At 36.4% G+C, this 23,972-nt stretch overlaps 1 protein-coding gene across 1 annotated transcript in view; it reads right to left on the bottom strand.

Annotated features, from left to right (window-relative positions):
• COL21A1 (collagen type XXI alpha 1 chain) overlaps positions 1–23,972 on the bottom strand; it is a 235,160-nt gene that overhangs the window by 51,074 nt on the left and 160,114 nt on the right. Inside the window, exons 13-17 of the mRNA XM_078155308.1 lie at positions 21,357–21,410; positions 20,168–20,219; positions 19,422–19,477; positions 19,286–19,339; positions 9,825–9,878 (exon numbers count right to left, since the gene is read on the bottom strand). Coding sequence (XP_078011434.1) covers positions 9,825–9,878; positions 19,286–19,339; positions 19,422–19,477; positions 20,168–20,219; positions 21,357–21,410 — 270 coding nt within the window. The remainder of the gene's footprint in view (positions 1–9,824; positions 9,879–19,285; positions 19,340–19,421; positions 19,478–20,167; positions 20,220–21,356; positions 21,411–23,972) is intronic.

Below are 23,972 nucleotides of genomic sequence, written 5' to 3'. Positions count from 1 at the left end.
ATTTGTGTTCCACTGGCATAGGCCTTGAAAACTCAGGGTCATCTCTGCGACCCTGATGATGAGAAATTGAAGTAGGATTTCAGCAGAGGATTCTTTCTTTATTTCAAATAGTGCTGAATGAAAATGCCTTCCTCTGCAGATGAGGGGACATTTTTATCTTCCATTTTGAAGTCCACTACATGTCTTCAAGAAATATTACATCAAATTCTTAATGTTAGTGCTAATGGAGTTGTAGCATCCTTTGTACCTGAAGTAAGATTAAGGAAAAGCATTATTTATTTGCAAAAAGGGGACATAATTTCATAATTTCTTTTTAAAAAGAAGCATATTTTGGATGCCTTGCTTACAAACTAGTTTTTGTTTCAAAGCAATGACCAGGTAGCCAAGTAAAGCCACCAAATTACTAAAAAGTGGATGTGTGTGGTCAAAAATTAGGGAACTGCCACACACAATCAATATCAACCTTCCCAATAATTACATCCATGTCTTTCTCCTGTATAAAACAGCATATGGCAAATTGACAGAACCAAAGAAAAGACAATTAAACAAAAGCACTGACTTCCCCCCTTGGAACAAAGCATGACTAAAACTGGGAGATCTAAATACTCTCTCTAAGCAGCTAACATTACACTATGAAGGCAGGCACAAACTTGTGGCTCAGTAAGAATTCATAAAAGCTTGAGGAAATGAATGAAACAAACATGATATTGGGATCCAAGAACCCATGTCCTCAGCATATTATATTTATTCCTTAAGGGGATAGACGACAATGAATCAAGAAAAATGCAAAACAACAAATATTTGAAGAGCAAAAAAATGAATGAAATATTTAGCTACAGAGTCCTTACTTACCTATATAAATCCAGAGTCCTTTGTGTACTTCTTCTTGTCCACAAAGATCTAGTCATTGCAACTGGTGCCAGGATGGTGAGATCACAGAACTATCTGATGTACTGTGGCAGCATATAAAGTTTGTTTGAAAAAAGTTCGTGAAGTGCCAAAGACAGCTAAGTTATGTAAGGACTGTTGTCATACTGGACCATGCCGGCACTAGCTTTAGCAAAATGTGGGAGTAAACTAATTCAGATGTGAATAAGATCACCATCTTATCCACTTGCCTTAAGAATACTCGGTACAATAGTAATAATGATAAATAAATAGAATCATTTCAGCAATTTGGAGAATTAATATGTAATATGAGGGGATTCTGTTGTCATAATGCCTGGCAACATTAAGTACTTAAGTGTTTGCTTAATAAATACTTATTCTAACTATCATATACCTAATCTGTCTATCTGTCTGTCTATCTATCCATCTATCTATCTATCTATCTATCTATCTATCTATCTATCTATCTATCTATCTATCTATCTATCTATCTACCTGTATACTAAAATTCTACTTCAATGCTTGACTGTGGCCTGGAAGAAATTAGGGATTCAAAAAGGTTCTGCCAGTATGAAAATAAAACATTTCAAGCAGAGGCTTGTTAATAGACTGTGTGTCCACTCTTGGAATATAAATAAATACAAGTGAGAATGGGATCATAATCAGAAAGCTGGGCACCAGGTGATTAATTTTTTGGCCATGGCAACTCATGAAAATCAACAAACATTTATGAAGCATTTGATATGTTCCAGGCGCTGTGCTAGGTATTAAGGACACAAAGACAGAGAATGAAACAATTCCTACTCTCAAGGAGTTTACATTCTAAAATCACCTCTTAAGAGAGTAAGAAAGAGAGAGAGAAAAAGAGGAGAGGAGAGAAGAGAGACAGAACTTTTTTTAATTGCTTACCATGTGTCGGGCACTGTATGAAGCACTGAGAACGCAAAATATATAGCAAAAAGAAAGACAGCCCCCTGCCCTCATGAAGCTTATATTCTAATGAGGGAAGGCAGCCCATAAAAGGAAGCTGAAAAGCTAGGGGTGGGGAGAGGGAGTTATCCCTGATATATGGAGAGGCGTGCTATGTTGGCAGAGGGCATACCCATCCTAATGAACTCAGAGATCTAACTGCTGAAGCACAAGACATTTAAATTATTATATAAAGAAGAATTCCCTGACTAGAATAGCTCAAAAACATTAAAAGAGATAAACAGGGGGAATAGGGGAATCTTATAAGTAATAGTCTTAGGATGCATGCATCTGTATGGACAACTTACAAAAAGGAAATCTTGATTTCTGAAAAGGAACATTAATATTAAGGTCCTAGTGATGCCCACTTTTTCAATTTCTTTTCTTATTATTTGTTGAGTTACATAAAATCTGTATTAAAAATATCTGGCTATACAAATACGCTTTTAATGATTAGGTCAAATTAAGGTTTAAGCATAATCCCTAAACAAGGTACATGGCTAGAAATAGCTTCAGCTTTTAACTTTTTCATTAATTGTAATAATTCTAATGACATTTATTGGACAGCTAAAGCTACATGGATGGCAGTCAAATGGAAAAAGATTTTATTATTGTAAAGTAAGTTGGTTTAGTCAATGAATAATTTCCTGGCCTTCTGACCAATTTCAACCTCAAAAATTCAAAATCAAACATAATTGCATTTGGAATTAAGATAATCATATTTAAACACAATGCAGTTATTGTTCTGAATATGAGCTGCAGAAGTTTTCACCTCTGTAGCTCTGCCAGAATAATTAGGCTGCCATCAACTGTATTTAATTAGTCAGTTTGAATGTATTTTTTTTCAGAGCTTCTGCCTTTCCAGAAAAAGCACTATAAATTTTTTGGCTGCCAAATCATAAAGCAAATATGGTTCCCATGTACATTTTCATGTGGCAAAATCATTCATCATAAATACTTAGCACCATCATTCACATGAAACAGGGAAGTTCTTCATTTAATTCATGACAGGAATCAGATGCAATTTAGTTATTTTTAGTCTTCAATGTTTTTCAGAAATAATGTCAAAAAACTCCCACCTTGCTTAGAAATAGCATACAAGGAGACAGATTTGCAACAATATAGAAGGTTTTGTATTTTTAATTATTCTCTTGACTTGGTAGCACTTTAGGATCACAGATTTAAAGTCAGAAGGAATCTCAGAAGCCAACTAGTCCAAACCTCTCATTATATATCTGAGGAAACTGAGGCCTAGGTAGTTTAAGTGACCTGTAGAAGATCACAAGAGTAGCAAGACTGACGTATGTTCATTAGAGGAGAACTAAGCCATCATTCAGTTCCTTTCACTTATTCAGGAAAACTGAATAGGTTTTTGTGGGCTAACCCAGATACTTAACCACCATTTATGTTTCTTTAGAGAAATGTGTTCTAACCTTCAAACAACTCAAAAACATACTGATAAAAAATAACCCACTGGTAAGTTAGGGAATACATACATACATACATACAAACATTCATACATCTTCACATATGTATCCATATATAGACACACATATGCAATATGTATGTCATGTATACATAATGTGTATAATATGTGTATATGTGCTTTGTATGTATATACAGAGAGAGAGAGAGAAAGAGAGTAATATTGGGAAGTGATGAGATTAAGGACAGGTGTAAAGGTTCTGAGGTTCTGGCCCTGACACTAAAGGGTCCAGCCAAAGTGGACTGATACCCACCAATCCCCCAATAGTCTTTGAGTTTTCCTGTGTTATATTTTTGCTCATTACTTCTAGAACCCTACTGCTCATTTCCATTTAGTGAAATTGTTCCCATTCTTTTAGGCACAGCTCAAATATTGGCTTTTAACTTCAGGCTTTCCTCATCAACCATCCAAGAGTTCTCCACTAAACTCCTACTTTTCTTGTGACATCTGTCAGATCCTAGCTTCTGTGGTCATTATTTGTGGACATATTGGCAGAAAAAACACTTCATTCATCTCTGTGTCTCCCATAGCCTACAGAACAAAGCTCTGTACAAAGCAGATAAAATAAATGACTGAATTAATAGCATGCAATCAGAAGAATCACCGAATGTCAAATTCAGAAGGAATATCAGAGGTCATCTAATCCAACTCCTATCTGAGCACATAGCAACTAAATCCCAGGCTTATACTCTGGAAATTATGTTGACAGTGAACCAAGAGACATCAAAGTACATTTATTGTTTTACTCTTATTGTAGCAATTTATTCCTAACTTTAACAAGTGTAGATCAAGTATTTGAATAAGGTAAAGCTACTGAGAATGGGGCATGAATGAATTTGTAAAGTTTAGACACCTGGGCAAGTTCTGAATGACTGTACCTGAGACAAAGTAACCTTGAGAAACATTAAGAATTTTTTGAGTTTTCATGGTTTCAAAATCTCCATGAGAATTCTAGAGAGTACTAGTCCTGTCCCAGCTAGACTTTGCTGAGACCAGCCAAGGAACAGAATAGTCAGGTAGATATCCTGATCAATGAAATGATTAACCATGATTCTAGAGGACCAGTGATGAAGAATGCTACCCACTTCCTGACAGAGAGGTGATGCACAAAATATGTAGACTAAGACACGTGATTTTGAACATGGCTAATGTGGTAATTGGTTTTGTTTGATTATGTATATTTGTTATAAGGATTTTCTTACTCTGTTATTTTTTCCCCATTGGGCATGGAGGTAAAGGGAAAAAATATAAATTTTTGATAATTGGAAAAAAAAACTTGATCAAAACAAAAGAAAAAATAATAACTGAAAAGCCTTGTTAGTACAGGATGTCATAGACCAAGAGAGCCAGAAATCATTCAATACAATAACAACTGAATGAGTGATTACCCATTAGTATGATCTTGAAATAACAAACAAGATTACAGAAAAGTTTAAGCTAAATCAAGATCTGGGTTACAATAGCTCTCATGAGCTGGCCTACGGAATGCTAGCCAATTTTCTTTTCCCCACTGCAACTACTATGTTTTCAAGAAGGCCTCCTCTTCACCTCTGAGAGCTCTGAAGGACCTAATTTGTATTAAGACTCAAAATTCACATATCTCTTCATCATCTCAGGCATCTTCCCTTCACCAGAGGCTACTTCTGTAGTCTTAGTGATTAATTATGAGTTTAAGATGAGACTTCACAGATTTCCCAACTGCTCCAAAAGAATAAATCTCTCTTTTTAGCAAGATTTCGCTTTACCATTTTCTAGACTTCAAGATCACCCATAGTGGAAGAGATTCCATAACTTTATTTACTCAAACTTTTGAGGAAAAATATTACATCAAATAGTGAAAGTCAATACTTATCTAACCAGGTATCTCAAATAGCGCTTTTGTGACAGAAAAAAAAAATTCAATGCAGAAGATTAAATCCATCACATGACCACTTTCATTCTGTACACAAGCTGCAGGATTATATTAATTATTTTAACATAAGCATAGGGTTAAAAGCACCCCACACTAATTTAGCCTTAACTTAAGTAGGTGAGAAATCTCAATCAGTCACTTATGGGTGTTAGACTAAAATGCTCTCTGAAATGGCATACTTAAAAGAATTGAGTTTAGATATGCCAAAGAAACTTGGCAATGCCCTAGGAATCACTTCAAACTATCAAGTCAGTTGAGAAGAGATGGAATTCCAGAAATTAGTCAGTGATGCTTTCCAACACACCTCTGAGGAAGAACCACCTGGAGGGAAACAAGAAGCTTTGGCTTCAGCCTTAGCCAGGTCTCCTTTGCCCTCCCTCTTCCCTTCAATCAGAAGCTTCATAAGGTCTGGAGGATGTTGGACCACCCACCTTCCTACTGGTGTCCTGCCCAAATACAGATTAGGTTCAATTCTGCTACAAAGAATCCAGCAAAGAAACTATACCAAGGTTAAGATGAACTTCTTGAACCCCCCACAAGTTGGAGGAAAAAGACTTTCAGTAACCAAGAGCTGTGAGTTATCACTCTGCCCAATTTCTTCTGGAATCTGTATACACTTGTAGAAGTAAGTGTCACTGATTTTTTTTTGGGGGGGAGATACTTTGTACCAACTGTTCTTACGGTACCAATTTAGTAAATACCTCTTTCTAAAATGAGCCTGTCTTTCTAAATATTTAAATATGAACTTAGCTTATTAAATTGTTGAGAATACATTATTCTGAACTCTTATTTCAAAACTCTTCTCTTTGCTATTTATACTTTCTCCCCCAGGGATCTCATACGTACCTTACAACTTCGACTATTACTTCACGTGGATGACTTAGAAAGCTATACCACCATTTCCTACCTAGCCAGAGCTCCAATCTTTCATGCTATGATAGGTTAAGATGGTTAAGGTCTAAAGTGACAGAGCACAGAGGCTGGTCCAGGCTCCCAGATATTCGGGACCTTCTCAAGCTTGAAAGAGAAGCAGATAGACTGATGGACATAGAGAGACATGGAGAGAAACTGAGGAAATGTGAGCATTTCTAATGTACTTACTTTGTGCCAGTCATTGTGCTAAGTGCTGGGAATAGAAATATATGAAAACCAAATACCTTCAAGAAGCTTACAATCTAATAGAGGTGGGCAAAATTTTATAAAGGGAAACTGGAAAAGGAGAAGGGAAGAAATCTTACTGGTGAGAAAGTGTAGCCGTTTGGAGCACAGTTGACCTGGAAGTGAAGCAAGCATGTCTTGATCTCCTTATGAAATGACAATCCTGGTCAGGGATTCACTAATTAGGAGAGCAGACTCAAGGCGTAGGAATCTCAAGGTGTGTGAGGCTGCTGGTGAGTATGTAGAATAATCCAGATAGCTAATTACTTTAAAAATGCATTATTATAAGCATTTATCTCAATAATACAAGGCAGAGACAGAAAAGAGAGGAGAAATAGTCCTTTGTCCCTGGCCTGAGTCATGGGATTCATCAGGCACTAAAAGGAGAAAGGTGGTCCACCAAAAGACCACAACAATACAAAATCAGCACAGACCAGGTCAAGAAAGCCAAAAGATGAACCGAGTCAGGGTTACACTAGCACAGTGGTAATGTTATTGGAATGAAAGAGGAATCTGCGCCCTCTCCCCAACACCCTTAGACTACTGCAGTACTTTGCTGATGTGTCTGCCTATATCAAGTCACTCCTCACTTTAACTCATCCTCCGTTTAGCCACTAAAGTAATTTTCCTTTTTTTTTCTTTTGTGGCAATCAGGGTTAAGTGACTCTCCCAGGGTCATGCAATTAGAGTCTGAGGCCAGATTTGAATTCAGGTCCTCCTGACTCCAGGGCCAGTGTTCTATCTACTGTACCACCTAGCTGCCCTAGGTAATTTTCCTAAAGGACATGTCTGACCACATTAGCCTGCCCTACTCAATAAACTCCAGTGGTTCCCTATCACCTCTAGGATCAAATATAAAATCCTCTCTTTGACTTCCATGATCTAAACCCCCTCCCCTCATCTTTCCAGTCTTTTTACACATAATTCCCTGGCATGTACTCTTCAATCCAGTGACAATGGAATCCTTGCTGCTCCTCAAACAAGATATACCATCCCTCAGCTCTGGGCATTTTTCCTGGCTATCTCTAATGCCCGGAATGTCTTCCATCATCATCTCCACCTACTGCCTTTCCTGTCACTTTTAAGACCCAACTAAAATTCCATCTTCTACAGGATGCCTTTTACAACCCCTCTTAATTCTAATGCCTTTCCTCTTTTAATTATTTCACTTTTTATAGCTTGTTTGTATGTATTTGTTTGTTTGTCATCAGTTCCTTGGGGGCAAGGACTCTCTATTATCTTTTTTTTTCTATTTCCAGCATTTAGCAGAGTGCCTGGCACAAAGAAGGCACTTAATAAATGTTTATTGACTGACTGCTTGGACAGAGCACATACAAGATCATCCTACTATTTGCCATTGACACTACAATGAAAAAGACTGCCAAATCCAAAATTTTTCTCCCTTTGATACAAGTCCTCTATTTATTTTATCTTCCCTTATTAGAATGTAAGCTCCTTGAGGGCAGAAAATAGTTCCTTGCAAATATAGTATCACCTGTGCTTATTACATACAAGTTTTGTTTACCATGTGCTTAGTTCAAAAACCATTTAACAAATGCTTTTACATTCATTCATCCGTCTGAGACAGGTTGAAGACTGAGAAGGGATTAGGGAGGATCAGTGACTGTCAGCACAATGAATGGAGTGAACTAGGATGTGGGCTAAGTGATTATAAATTCATATATCAAGAAAGGAACTTCGTAGAAGGTCAGGAGTATAGGATATTTTTAAGGAATTGTATGACAAAAAGAGATAAGAGGATAACCACATGGAAAGAATGAGGGACAAGCAGATTGTTCCACTACTATCTTAGACCTCTGAAGAAATTGAGGAAGGTTTCCAATATGTTGGGTTGACCCCCCCTGCAGTAAACATTTGGTAGAATACGAACAAGAGTCCAATAGGATGGCAGCTATGTGTGGAAGCTGCAATTTGCGTTGGTGGAAGGAACTTATGAATCAATGAACTCACGGATACATTTGAGTAGTCAGAAAGGAAGTTGGACTCAGGGTATGCATGCACAGCAAGTTTGGTCCCTATAGTTTTAAACTAGAGTTACTTAGGTTCAAATATAATGATACGATAAATCCATTACTCTTTGATCCTGGGAAGCAATAATGCAAGGGAAGAGGGGGCCTGGGAGCAACATATTCTTCAACTGTGTTCTGAACATTTCTATTTAGATTTCTTTTTCTTACCTCAAACTTACAAATATTAAACTGAATGCATCATTTCACCCTCCAGAACAATTCTTCATTCTAACTTCCTTATTGCTGCTGCTAGGGCCATCATTCTCCCAGGCTATAAACACTGGCAACATCTTTGAGTCATCTTTCTCCCTTTTATAGGACATTATTCTCCAAGTTCTGCCATTTCTTCCTTCATAATAAATCTTTAATCTATCCCTTCCTTCCCATTCCCACTGCCAACAGCCCAGCTTAATACCCATTTGCCCAAAGGCTTGATCTGCAATATCCTCTTAATTAGTTTCCAAGACTAATCTCCTCTCTCCACAATTCATCCTTTCTATTGAGAATATATTAATGTCCCTAAAGTACCACTTTCATCAAGTCACACCCATAACTCAAAAACTATTAACAGTTTTGTGTTGCTTACAAGATAAAGTTAAAACTTCTGAGAATCAAATCAAACCCACATTTCCCAGTCTTACCTTTTACTAGTCCCCCATATAATCCTTCCACTGCAGTCCAAATACTCTGCAGTAAAATCTACTGGTACCCAAATATACATTGTGCAGTCTGCTTTGGTAGCTTCTTTAAGAATCACTACGTGGATTAAGCTCTTTCCACCCCCTGAAATTCCCCTCTCCACTGTGTGACCTTGATGAAGATAATTTTTCCCCCCAAGTAGATTGCAAAATCCTTAAGGTTGTAAGCAGTATCATTATTGCTTCTTTTTCCTTAGTTACACCTGGTATGATGATGTAAAGAGAGACAAGTGGCCTACTCAATACAGAATCAAAGAATGTTTGAACTATTGATCAATAATTTTAAATAAATAAGATATCATTTGTCTAGCACTTCCTGCACTCTACATTTGTAGTCATAGAACTAAAAAGAACCTTAAAGAAATTCTCACCCAACTCCATCATTTTGCAGTTAGATAAATTGAGGCACTGAGAGTTAAAATGACTTGGCTGAATGTTCTTTTCACTCTACCACACTGATAATGTTACCTAATTCTCAACACATCTTGGTTGAGATGAGCTGTTATTTATTATTTATTCATTAAGTGGGAAAACAGTCCTATAAAAATAACCTATTAAATATTACAAATTGGATTTTAAGTGAGCAAAACTATCTAACCCCAAAATTCCAGATTATACAATAAAATAATAATACAGCAACAACACCACCTTGAGTTATGGTAGCTGAATTCCAAGGTACTCACAGGTTCTCCTCGATGGCCTTCTGGTCCTGGAGCACCTTGCTGTCCTGTCTCTCCCTTTTAAATTATATGACAAAGGACAAACAGAAAAGTCATTTTAAGGTAATCTTTATGATATAGAGCAGAGAGTAACAAATGATACAGTATTTCAAAGCCTATTAGAATTATCTTCATTGACTGGCTTACACCTATGAAACACTTTTACAATATGGCAAAATCATTACATTTTGAATATACAAATTACTATTTAATATCCTATAGTAAACCAGACAATAAAGTTAATTAATGGGGAATTGTGTTTACTTATATTCAAATTTCTGAATGTTAATACAATGAGCCACTCTTTGTTTTTAATGTAAACATCACAAATATTATAACTAACTATAAATAATTCCCCTTCAGACATATCCCTGTCTGCTGTCCCTCATGCATAACACTACATCTCTCCTATAGGCTGCTCTCTAGCCTGCTCCTCTTCCTCATAACTCTGCCTCTTAGACTCCCTAGTTTTCTGCAATGCTAAGCTCAACAACATGAGGCCTTTCCTGATCCCCTCTAGGTACTTAGTGGCTTCACCTTAAAATGTCTTCCTATTGGACCCTGATGACTCTAGAGGAGACAGTGAGGCTGACGATTTTACTCAGCTCGGCCTCACTTAAATCTAATTCACACACAGGTCAAAATATCACCCTCATGAAGTCATCAGTCCTCTCCAAGACCGAAGGAGGCACAACAATAACAATACTGCATTTGTGTATTTATTTTGAATATATTTTAAATATACTTAACACACATTATTTTATTTTTCATTTGTTTTGTTTTTCTCCCTGGAACAATGTAAACTTGAGAGCAGGGACTATTGCTCTATTGGTCTTTGTATTCCCAACACCTAGTATAGTGCCCAACCCATAGTAGGTCAATAATAAGCTGTTGACTGATTGATAAATCAACTAGATCAATTCAACAAGCACAAAGTACTTAATGTTGTACACAAAGCAAGACACTATGTTAGTGGTTGGGATGAAAAAAAAAACCACTGCTATCTTTTGGGAGTTTTCATTCTACTGAGGGGATACAATAAGTGCATAAAAAACTAAATGCATAAAAAAATACAAAGAGATTTCAATAAAATAAAATGAGGTGAGGGTTAGGAAAGGCTTCATGATCAGTGACTGACTATAGATGTCATATTTGTTTCAAAGTTTATTCTTCTTTGATCTAATTTCCTATGGCTCCTCAAAGGAGCATTTTAATTTTTTTAAATGGATAATTAAATATGAATGCCAAGTGAGAGACAACATGACAAAACAGATAGAAAACTGTCCTCAGAGCTGATATATGCTAGTTGTGTGATCCTAGGTAAGTCACTTAACCTAAGCAATTCTCTAAGACTGTAGGGTGAAGAGAAAGACCTACATTGGTAAAGAGAGTTTTCTTACTCAGGAGTTTCCTATATCTACGAAATTATATGTCTAATCCCTTTCCCTATTAAGGCAATATCACTTTCATTTACTCTTGCTGTACTGTAGATACTAAGTTTTTGATGACTTAACACTTAAATTATCTACAAAAGTCAATCAATCAGTATTTATTAAGTAGCCCCTGCTCTCAAGGGGCTCATAATGTAATGAGGAAGACAGTATGCAAACAAATATATACAAAGTAAGATAAAAAACAAGAATTAATTAAAAGAAGGAAGGATTAAGAGGGGTTGGAAAAGGAAAAAGAAAGAATTTAGAGGGCTTAAGAAAGGCTTCCTATTTTTAAAAAAGGGAAATAATTAAAAGAGGGAAGAATTAAGAAGGTTTGGAAAAGACTTCCTGAAAAGACAGGACTTAGAGGGAGATACGGAAGTGAGTAAGTGAAGCAGAGGAAGGAGAATGTTCCAGATATGGAGGACAGTCATGAAAAATACGCAGAGTGAAGAGATGGAGTGTCTTGTTTGTGGAGACAGCCAAGAGGCCAGTGTCAACGGAATGAACAGTACCCATCGGGGAATAAGACATAGGAAGACTGGAAATGAAGAAGGAGGCTTTTAATATTTTTGTGAGTTGTGGACCCCTTGGACGTTCTAGTAAAGCCTCTAAAGCCCCACTCAGAATGTTTCAAAATGAATAAAATAAAACAGCTCTGTCATGCACCTGTGCCAGACTATCCTCCTCCTGTCTTTCCCCATTAGAACATAAGGTCCCTCAGGGCAGGGACAGTCTTTCTTTCTGCTTATATTTACATTCCCAACACTTGGCACATTGCTTGGCAAAAAGGAATAAATTGTTGTTTGTCCTTCATTTTCAAAAAGGACTAATGACAGGTTAGGTCTTGACTAGCATGTGAACTGGATTTGAGTGAGGTAATGCTGCACAAAGCTGTCAGCCTCACTCTCTTGTGTGACTTGGTGTCTTTGACACAGGACCTGCCTCAGCTGCCTTCACAGCCATTGGAACAAACTGTTCTCATCCACCCACTCCTCCACAAAGTAATAAATGAGTGCTAGCTGACTGACTGACTACACAGTATTACAAAGGAAACCAATTATATTTAAATAGTTACTAAAATATTTTTTAAAAAAACAAGTTTATAGACCAAGCAAAGCATGTGACTGATTTGCAAAACTGTAATAAATATTGCTATTTTATATTGCAAAGCTAAGGGAATCTACATAATGTTTTTAAAATAGTTCCTATCACTTTCATTTTGACCAAATTACTAAATTCAGACTAGTTTTAATCTTCTTACTTCACAACCATATATATGCATGACAAAAATGAATTCCCTAATTAGTCTAGGGCATTTCATTTTGAATTGAGAACTATGAAAGGAGGGGTTTTAAAAACAAAATGACCAGCAAACAAAAATTCACATACACTAAAACTTCTTCAAACTATGACAGTCAACAAGAATCATGTTTATTTGTCCATTGGAACAGAGATGTCACATGCCCCATTATCTGCAAACAATTATGCCATATTTACTGCAGGCCAGAGGAAACTTTATTTGTTTTGATTTTGTTTTTGTTTTCCCTAGAGGGAGTAGGGAGACAGAAAGAAAAATAAAGCCACTTTATTTTGAAAATACCTTATGTACCAGAACTTTGGTTTTTTTTAAAGAAAATTTATTCAAATTCAGCACGTTCCTTGAAACAAGCTTACTCAACAGACAAAAAAATTTAAAAGCCCCAAATGGAATATTTTCAGAACTGTATTCCAACAGTTTCATCCTTACAGTACCAAGACAAGAATTGCAGACAGTAAACCAGAGTGGGAAGGCCCAATAAATTTTTATCAAAGCAAGCACTATTTTTAAAAGCCCTTTTAGTCATGCCATATCCAACAACAACCATACCACATTATGCAGGAATGCATTTTCCCCCTTCTGTGAATAATTTATAGTTCACTAGTATGATAAAATGCCATTGAAGCCGAACATTCCATCTGGTCCAGCTTTGTTTACAAACACGGTATGAAAGTTTGGAGACTGAGGTAACCGAATAATGCATTCCTGTAAAATCACTGGGTTGGTGGGAGAAAAGGGGCAAGTGTCTGACATTCTCATGATTCTACAAGGACAAACATGAAACTATGAAAGAAAAGGAAATAACATATTTGAATAAATCAATAAGAGCACTTGTCAAGAATCACTTAATTTGAGAGCTAAGCTTTTAGAAATCTAGACCAATAAGAAATCAAAGCAATCTGGCAAGAACTAAGGTGTTAGGTAATAAAGGAACAATTACCTCATGCTGACTCATTTTGGGCCTAATTTATTAGTCACATCTAGTTAACTGAACAATTAACATGTTGTGGCCATTACTACCTGCAGGTGCAACTTTTAACATTGAATTCTCTGCAGACAAAATTATATCTTTTGTAAGAATTAAAACACATACATACACATACAGCTCAGAAGTAGAATCATAGATTTAGAGCCTGAAGGGATATTTGATGCCACTGGATCTAAGGTCTTCAGTTTTACTCGTAAAGAAACTGAGGCCTAAGGAGGTTAAATGACATGTCTCCTACGACAGAAGTGGTGAATGGCAGAGGCAGAATGTAGACCTAGATCTTCTGACTCAAAAACCTCTATTCTTTCCACTCTGTGACAATCATCCTCCTCTACTTGTGGGTATTACTAATTTGGAGAGAGAGAGAGAGAGAGAGAGAGAGAGAGAGAGAGAGAGAGAGAGAGAGAGAGAGAGAGAGAGAGAGAGAGAGAGAGAGACAGACAGACAGACAGAGAGAGAGAGGGAGGGAGGGAGGGAGGGAAGGAGGGAGGGAGGGAGAGAGAGAGAGAGAGAAAGAGAGAAAGAGAGAGGGGAGGGAGGAAGGAAAGAAGAGAAAGAAAGAAAGAAAAAAGAGAGAGAGGGAAGGAGGAAGGAAGGAAAGAAGAGAAAGAAAATAAAAAGGGAGGGAGGGAAGGAAGGAAGGAAGGAAGGAAGGAAGGAAGGAAGGAAGGAAGGAAGGAAGGAAGGAAGGAAGGAAGGAAGGAAAAAAATTAAAATATTCCTTTCTTCTTTTACTTCATTTTTTAGTCACCTAATTTTACCCCCTTTCCTTGATTGATACATTCAAAGTCAAGCATAGCAGAGGTGAAAAATATAGACCTATCAAAACCAGTAATATTTAACTAAAATAAAATTTGGAAGATACAGTTATGACATCATGAAAAGTAATCAAAGATTGCTTTTCACATGAGTGAGAAAACCTGGATTTTGAACATCAGCTTCACCACTACTCCTTGTCTATCCCTGGACAAATCACCTGACCTTTCTGAGTTTCTTTTCCCACAAGATGTGAATGGTCACAGCTGTACCAGTTTCTTCACAGCATTCTTCAATTCAACAGTCGTTTAGTAAATGCTTACTAGAGCAAGGTACTATGAACATAATAGGCACTAAATAAACATTGCTAGAGTATAGCAATATGAAGACAAAAACTAGAAGCTTCTTGCCTTCATGGAGCTTATGTAATACTAGTTGTTTGGAGGTCAAATGAAATAATGTCTCTAAAGTACTATATATATATGTATAATGATATTAATAATTATTGTTATAAGTCAGTTTATAGAATCATAGAAGCCAGATCTAGAAGGAGCCTTAGAGATCATTTATGTTAACCCTCTCATTTCATGAGACATGGTTAGTAAAGTTACACTATACCACCTTGCAATAATTTCATTGAATGTACTATTCTAACATTGTAAAAGTAGAGATAACTGACAATTGACTGCATAAACTGCTCATCCTTGCACATACAGTTTGGTTTTCATCTTCCATAACATGTCTCCTGACTCCTCATGCCATTATTGTAACACCAATAGCATTTTATAATGAATATCCACCACACCATCTAGTATTTGTTTATGGATTTTGTTATATTGGCTCAGTATTTCTTTATCCATCTTTATCTTTTCTCCCCCATATCAAATTCCTTGAAGGTAGTGATCATGTCTTCTGTGTCTTCTGCATCCCCTTCTGTGCAGAGAAGTTCTGATCATGGAAGATGAGAGTCAGCAATTGCTCATAGGATGATTTGATTAGCATTCTTTAATAACAACTGGCATACATGGCACAGTGGATAGAATGCTAGTCCTGGAGTCACAAAGACCTGAGTTCAATTACTAGCTCTGTCATCCTGGGCAAGTCACTTCACCCTGTTTGACTCAGTTTCTTCATCTATAAAATAAACAGGAGAAGGAAATGGCAAACCACTCCAGTACCTTTGCCAGGAAAACCCTAAATGGGGTCACCAAGAGTTGGACAGGACTGAAACAACTGAAAAAGAACAACAAAGTAGTGCATTTGATTCTCACAACAACCCTGTAAGTCAGATATGATTAGACCCATTTTTAATATGAGAAAGTTGAGATTCACTCAATGATAAATGTCACAGGTATTTTCCTGACATTACATCCAGATCTCATTAAAATATACTATATTGGGATTGTCTTATATATTATTCTAAAAAAGTTGGCCAATAAATCAAAAGAATGATTGCTTTTTTTTCTAAAACATATACCATTATTCTCACTTGACATATACTAGACCATAAAAATGGACTAATTTAAAAATACCCACCAATATCATATAGTCACTCAGTCAAGAAACGTCTAATTAATTGCATATTATATGTTAGAGATTATACTAAGTTCTAGGCATGCAAAGAAAGGCAAAAACACTGGATCTGAGGACACAGACCTGTTTCAATTCTGCCTCTATTACTTGGGCATGACCTTGGACAAATAATTTAACCTCTCTGGGACTCAGTTTCTTAATCTGTAAAATGAAGAGTAGACTTGGTAGTCTCTAATGTCTTTTCTAGATGTACATCTATCATCCCACTTCTGTTTTTTTTTTAAATTCTTACGAAAGGCATATTTTTACCTGCAAAGAATTCAAAGTTAAGGAGAATTTTGTGATTCATGCTAAGTTGTACCTGGAGGTAGTGGCCTCAAGTGTTCTCATCTGTAAAATGAAGTAGACCTCTATGGCATCTAAAGCCCCTTATAGTTCTAAATATGTGACACAGTGGGCCCTCTTTGTGGCTAGAGGGATATCTGTCCTATATTTGAGAGCAGAAAGCATAATTAACCAATGGAATATGATATTCTAACTAGAACTGGAGCTTGTAAATTTGCATGGCTGATGTATAACATCACAGAATATTTCCATCTGCCAATTTATTATTTTGCTATTTCTATTACTTAATTTCCTTCTTTATGTTAAGATTATTTAGAACACTTCATGCTCAAAATTACCTGCAAATCATACTTCAGCATCTCATGTTATAAAATGACATTCCACAATACGTCAGGGAGAAAAAAAGAAATTTAACCAAAAACAGACATGTGAAAATCACATTATATATGTTTTCCTTCATCCTGTGGTCTTCAGGACTTGCCCACAAAAAATAAAGGGATTTGGAGTAATTCAGTTTGTGGTCATGACAGCATTCAAAATCAGAGTGGAAGGAGTGGTTTACTAACCATGAAACTATAACTGAATTTAGAAGAAGAACCTTTCTCCCCTATTAAACAAATACACTGCTTTGATTTTGCTCTTACCACATGGTTTATTTATCAAGTTTTAAACTTGTCTATAATCTACCAGAGGTCAGATATTGAAAATTCAAAGTTTAAAAAATTTTTCTCACGTACAACTGAGATAAATGAATGTTACAAAAATTTTGATATTTTAATAACCTTTGTTTAACTATCCATAATTGATTCTGTACTCCATTGTTTTCTACTTTACTAAGAGATCACTCTAAGGCAAAGAGTAAAGTTATATTATTGTTCCATGTCTCAGAACTATCTAGATTAGCAGACCTTTACATCTGGCAAAAGAAGTTGTATGCACATGTATTTTTTTTTAATGAAATGCTTTATTAGAAACCTAACATTGACCACAAATGTAAATGATATGTAATTTTATTAGACTTAAGGCCAATTTAAAAATAATCCTTGACTTAAAAAAAGAATAGGGTAACAGCTGTGTATTTCTTTCCTGTACTTGGAAAATGATTGGTTTTCAAATGGCTTCTCTATAATAACTTGCTAATAATTTTGTACTATGAATTTTCATTATTTACTAAATTACTAATAAGCATATACAGAAGGGAGTAATTCTGATTGTCCTCAGAACTGGTAAAGTGCTCCATATTCAAAGAGGTGTATTAATCATGAAAAAATTCACTTCTTTTGATACAAATATTATATTTTGGCTTCAATCTTGATATTGTTTACTTGATTATCAAATAAATGGGGTAGGGAATTAATTTGTATTGTCCATTCTATCCCAAACCATCTCTATTAAGACTAAATCTATAGTAAAAAATAAGGCCACTAACAAGCATTCATTCACTCTTTTGCAGACTTCAAGTATAAAGAACATTGTTGAGGAGAATATATGATTTAATTCTACATATCCCAGCCCAAATTTTCTCAGACTACACTTGCCTGTCCTTGGATGTCTTAATTCATACTTAGAAAAGGATTTAGAAGATGTCACAATCCCCTTAATCAGACACGATAGGAAATGCTAATTTATTTAGGTTATGTCACTACAATAAAAATATATAGATTCATCTGTGAATACCCATATGTATATCGGGGTACTTAAACTTTTTTGCATGCCATGAGCCCATCTGGCAGTACAATTAAACTTCTGGACCCAAAAAATGAACAAATGAATAACTAATACCAGTACTAGGAAAAGCCAAAGGTAAGTAAGAATTAGGTCAGAGGTTAGTGAAAATAAAGATGTGATTTTTTTCTCCTCCCATCCCCCAATTTACACAGAGATCGATATAGATGGTCCATATAGATAATGTGAGATTTTACAGATACACAGACATATACATGCATTTTTTTCTGTGCTCTGCATAGTAGGTACTTAACATAGTCACATACATTTTGTTTATATATATATATATATATATATATATATATATATATAACATATAAGTATATGTTTATTTGTGATAATTATGTGTGAAGTACTCACTATGTGCAAAGTACTGAACTAGGTCCTTAGGACAGAAAGATCAAAATAGAGAACAGTCACTCTCCTCATAGAGCCTGCCTTCTATAGGCATGTAATGGCCAGGGGCTGGGGTTGGGGAGGGGGAGTTTTCTGAGGAGAGGAAAGAATACTGTGAACATAAATAAGTAAATACATTTGAAGGGAAAGAGAAAACTGGGGTAAGTGGAAGGGCGAGAATTATTAAACGCTGAGCATAAGAGCTGGCCGTCAAGCTGGTTCATGAGGGAAATGAAGGACTCTTAGAGGCAGAAGGGAGAAAGAAACATATTACAAGAAGAGACAGCCTGGGCAAATACATGGAGATGGAAGAAGGAATGTAAAGTTTGGGAAAGAGAAAAAGCAGGACAGTTTGGCCAAAATGTTGGGAGGGTAAAAGGGAATAATGATAAAAACAAAATAGTTAATAGCTAACATTTCTATAGTGCTTACTATGTTCCAGGCACTGTGTTAAGCATTTTACAGTTACTATTTCACTTAATTCTCACAAACAAACCTGGGAGGTAAGTACTGTTATTATCTCCATTTTACAGATGAGGAAACTGAGGCAAACAGAGTTTAAGTGACTTGCCCAAGGTTACAGAGATAGTTAAATGTCTGAGGCCAGATTTAAATTCAGGTCTTTCTAACTCTAGGTCCACCAACACTCTATCTACTGTGCCACCTAACTGCTCCAATAACGTGAAACAAATCTGGAAAGGAAGTTTGAACCAATTTGTGAAGGGCTTTAAATGACTGAAGATTTTGTATTTATTTCAAAAGACCACTTGATACATAACTTGATACAGAATACAACATGTGAAATTCTCATTTATTCTCTTTGTATTGCTCAGCTCAGACTGATTTCCTTAGAATCAGGCTTATGTTCCAATTTACAGGTAATTTCTTATCCCCATATGATCAAGAATCATTAAATTTTTATCAATACCTTGAATCCCTGGCTGCCCATTAAGCCATCCTTTCCATCTCTCCCAGGTTCCCCCTACAAAAAAGGTAAACATATTATGTACCTGCATATATTGATAAAAAGTTTGTGAAATAAAGAAAATTTGTGCCAAACTCACAGAACGTCCAGGAAGGCCAGGAAAACCAATATTTCCTTTTTCACCTTTTGCACCCTAATTGTGAAAAAGACACATTAAAATTTAATTATGGTTATATGTTTGGAAAATTCAGAGTTTAACTATAGCAAGTTAGCTAACAATTAATTGGAGAATTCATAGAAATCCTGTTTGTTTTTGCCTTCTATAATAACTGTATAATGTAAGTTTCTTGAAGGAAAGAGATGTTCTGGTTTTGTCTTTGCATACCCAGTATCCCAAACAGTCTCTGGGTACTGAATAGTGCCAGGAACATATCTGACATTAAAAGTAAGACAGGAAAACTTATGAAGCAAAAGTTAAGTTATGCTATTTGTGGGAACATTAAAAACATTTCTCGGAATGATTAAAGGTCGATATATATTTTAAAGGGGGGAGCAGGAAAGGTATCATGGATAGATCCTCTTCACTAATATAAGAAGGAAGTGTTAAGACACATACATTTAGTCTGCAGGATTAGTGGTGAAACTTTCATTCTTTGAAAAACAAATAATATAAGGAATGATATTGAATAAAAGAATGGTTAATCATATCCTGTATGCAGATAGAGAGAATTAACTGTTTTGCATTAGGTCACTCGGTTATTTTATTTGACAGCTTAGACTAGAAATCACATTTTCTTACTTTCCTTAATCCATGATTCTTTTCACTAAACTATGGTGAAGGGAAAGTGAAATGTGCATACTTTTGTTTATGATTTATACTTTCCTTTTTCCCATAAAATCCAGGTGATCCTTTTTCTCCTTTGGGTCCCATTTCACCCTGAAGGGAAAAAAGAGTTTATGTTTTGTTTGTTTGTTTTTTAAATCTTAACTATAATATAAATAATTGCCATAACAACAATAGCTTCAGATTTTAATTTATTTTATATTTGAATTATGATATCTGGCTACCATCTTATCCAAATTTCAGTTTAAACTAAAGGTTAAACATCTGGTTAAAATAAGGCACCATCTTTCTTTACTACGATGAGAAATAAAAAAATACATACAATGATTCTTAAGAAAGACCAAAATATAACAATCCCCCAGAGAAGAGTAATGATAAAAATGACAATTGTTAATAGCTAGTTGCCATGAATTATGCACACTTCTAATTACTGAGGATCTGTTGGTTGGCCTGATTTTCCCAGTAGTACAGGTTGGCTACCCTAGTTACTTGGCCCTATAGTCTCGCTTTCACATCCAGTATGCTCATGCAATTGGCTTGTCCACTACTCGGCCAGTTGAGATTGTTTGTTTCACTTTAATCAAACTGGCTTCCCCTAACCACTACTAAAGGGAAAGTGCATTGATATAGCTTTCTTAAAAGTAACTATCCACATAACTATCTTCCCTTATTAGTAAGACTAACTTAGAACTGATTATATAGAACTTGGAGGGAAAATAGGGAGATGAAGATAAAGTAATAAAAAGTATTGATGAGAGATACTGGAGGGTTTACATATTGACAGAAATAAATGACAAGGAGGCAATTGACTCATATTTTAGAATGGAACTACTAAAAAGGAACATAATGGCTCTGGATTTCAGAATTTTTAAAGAAACCTAACTTAGAGAAGTGGAGTTGATACTCCATTGACAAGCACAAGGTCCATACATTTCAGAGTCAAGGTTCAGAGCAATTTACATGAAACTCATTCGTTAACTTTCAAAAGCTAAAGAATTTTAAATTACAGGTAGAACTTTTATAGGTAACTTTCCTATAGTTTATATGAGAAGGTTTTGCAGGTTTCAGAAAATCAATGACATTCAACTTGGTTACTTTTTTCTATTTCTGGCCCGTAAAAAGTAGCATTTACATCAGTGCAGTTAATACTGTAAAATTAACTTGTAATTTAAATGGTATTTCAAAAATCAATAGGAACATATTTTGAAACTTCAAAGACACTTCTTTAACCTTTGATCCTGGCATCCCATGCTGACCAGGAAAACCAGGAAGTCCACGATCACCCTGGAAAATAAAACTCAAATTAATTAAAGGTGTTCTTTCCCCTCTAGCTTTGACCAGTCCAATATCTTCATTATTTTTATTTCCAATCCTCCCTGGCCCCCTCTCTATCACCTCATTAAAATCTTTTCTTACAAAAAGCTCTGATACCAGATATTCATACCTTATAGGGTCAGTGTGTTACTTCTAAGGAGAGCAGTCATTTAAGCCTTATTTCAGATTGTGAAAAGACATCGTCTTCAAAGATATTTGGGAACTAATAAACAGATTGGCAAAAATATTTATGGGCCTCCTGGTGCAAAGAACAGTCATGTTACTTTTCTGACTGCTTGCAGCTAATAGAATATGTGTATAATGTGTTCCCTCTTTTGCTTTCAAGAATAATCACTGCGTGCTTAAAGAAAGCTGAGAAAGACAGGAAAAGGTGGGACATAGTGGGAGGGGAGAGGAGAGAGATAGAAGAAAGGTGAGGAGAGAACCTAACAGTTAAGGTAAGAAATAAGAAGATGCCTATGGCACTGATGGGGTGCTCAGATCCAGAGCATGTCTCTGGAAGCCTCCCAATTTCTCAGTAGGCCCTCCTCCTGCGAGAAAATTTTTTCTTGTTGCAGAACACATTTTCTTATCAGAACAGACAGACAGGTGCCTGGCCCAAGGATTTTTGTCCCTGCTGGCCCAAGGACTCTTCCTCCTGCCAGATCCCCAAGAATCATGCCTCTGACAACTCCTTCAGTGTCTGTTATACTCCCCACACTTTCCCATCCATAGCTGCCAAAGACCCTTAGATTACCTAATTAGCATCCCTGGCATTTCTTTTCCATGTCCCTTTTCCATGTAAGCCCCAGCACCATTCTCACTCTCTCACAGATTCCATAAGGATCCTTGCCTTCTTTTGCTAAAGCATTACAATAATGTTTTGCTACTTGACTAAGAGAAGACTTGAATGTGTGAATTCATTCCAGGCAACTCTAGTTAGCATTTTTGGGGTCCCAGCACCCCAAAACCTTGTCAGCACCTTGAAGACATATTGCAGGTAAGGCAAGACTCCAATGATTAACTACATAGCTAACTACATACAAAATGTAGTTTGTAATCTTGATGGAAATATACCACAATGTGTGGAATAGAGTGTGTGAAATGTTGCAAGCTTCAGAAGCTTTAAGAAGAAGAAAGGTTTGGCAGCATGGTGGAGCAGCAGCAGCTGCTATGATGAAGGAGAGGATGGATGGAGAAGGGATCAGAGGCATAGGCCACAATGGCATAATGATATAGGTACTGATAAGGCCCTACCAGAGTCTTTGTCCACGAGAACCAGACTTGACGAGAGTGATCAAACTGATGGAGCACTCTTGTCCCCTACCATCTCCCTCCTCTGTTTTTTCAGAAAGCAATTTAAAATCAATCCTTCAGGATTCCCCTTTAAGCTGCCTTCTCCAGTTTCATTAATATTGTAAAGCTGTTTCTTCTAGATAAAATATGAGGCCAAAACAATTGATTCCAATTGTTCTCTAACAGTAAATTAGGTAACAGTAATGTGCTTATTAAGAGCTGGCCTGTATAAGCTCTGAAGGTTCAACTGCAGGGCTTAAATATGTACAGCTCTCCCATTCCAGCTTGGGGGCTAGAACTCACTTTAGGCAAACTGAGCTGATACTGATTTTTCTATTTCTATTAATAACTTCATAACTGCCTCAAAAGATACAACCTTGACATTTGGAGCTCTTTCTGTCCCTCTAACTAAGCTATATTGTCTTTCACTTCTATTCTATCATAACCGAGGTTAAAATCCTCTCCAATTCCCTGGCAAAGAAGATCTGCGGAACTCAAGAGAGGAGTAAGTGGTGGTTATGATGGAAGGCCCTTCTTTTAGCCAGACTGAAAGGGAAGAGACAGGAGTGGTCTGTGAGGATTTCAAGTCTTCCCCTTTTGAGAAAGGAAGTGAAAGGGAAGAGGAAGAAAACGAATAATGAATAATGTGACTCAGACTACTGAAGAGAAGCCCACCCTCTCCAACTCCTGCTGCTCACTTCCTTGCCCCCATTTACCTCAATACTACCCTTCCCCTCTCTACCATGTCCCAATCTATATCCACTTTCCCTTTCCATTATAGTCTCTGGAGATTATGCTCTATAATTAAGAAACTCCCCCTAACATTAGAACCACTTCTGTTCGTATTCTTTCCATATTCTGGTACTTACCGAGACCTGGCCCCTGTGGATGACACTATACCCCACATCTTTCCAGTACTAGTTGCACCTTCTTTCCTAACATTCTATTCAACTAATCCCAGTAGAGGAGTCAGTGACCTTAACCTCCACTGACTTTACCACCAATACCTAGCAACCTCTCTTCCTTTGCAGTTAACTTTATCTAAATTTATCACACAATCCAGGTCCTAGTAGTTGTACTGACCCCTAAGACACTTTTTTTCCCCTTTCTCAGTGAGTTCACTGTCTAGATTACAGTATCCCCCTCCACTCCAACTACTACTCTCATGCTAGGAAGCTTTAACATATACGTTGATGTTACCTCAAATATCTTTACCTCCCAGTTCCTCAATCTGCT

This window comes from Phascolarctos cinereus, unplaced genomic scaffold (genome assembly GCF_003287225.1).
Source record: "Phascolarctos cinereus isolate Bilbo 61053 unplaced genomic scaffold, phaCin_HiC Scaffold_5;HRSCAF=322, whole genome shotgun sequence".
NCBI lineage: Eukaryota > Metazoa > Chordata > Mammalia > Diprotodontia > Phascolarctidae > Phascolarctos > Phascolarctos cinereus.
Note: the sequence above shows the minus strand (reverse complement) of the source record. Positions and strands in the feature narration are given on the sequence as shown.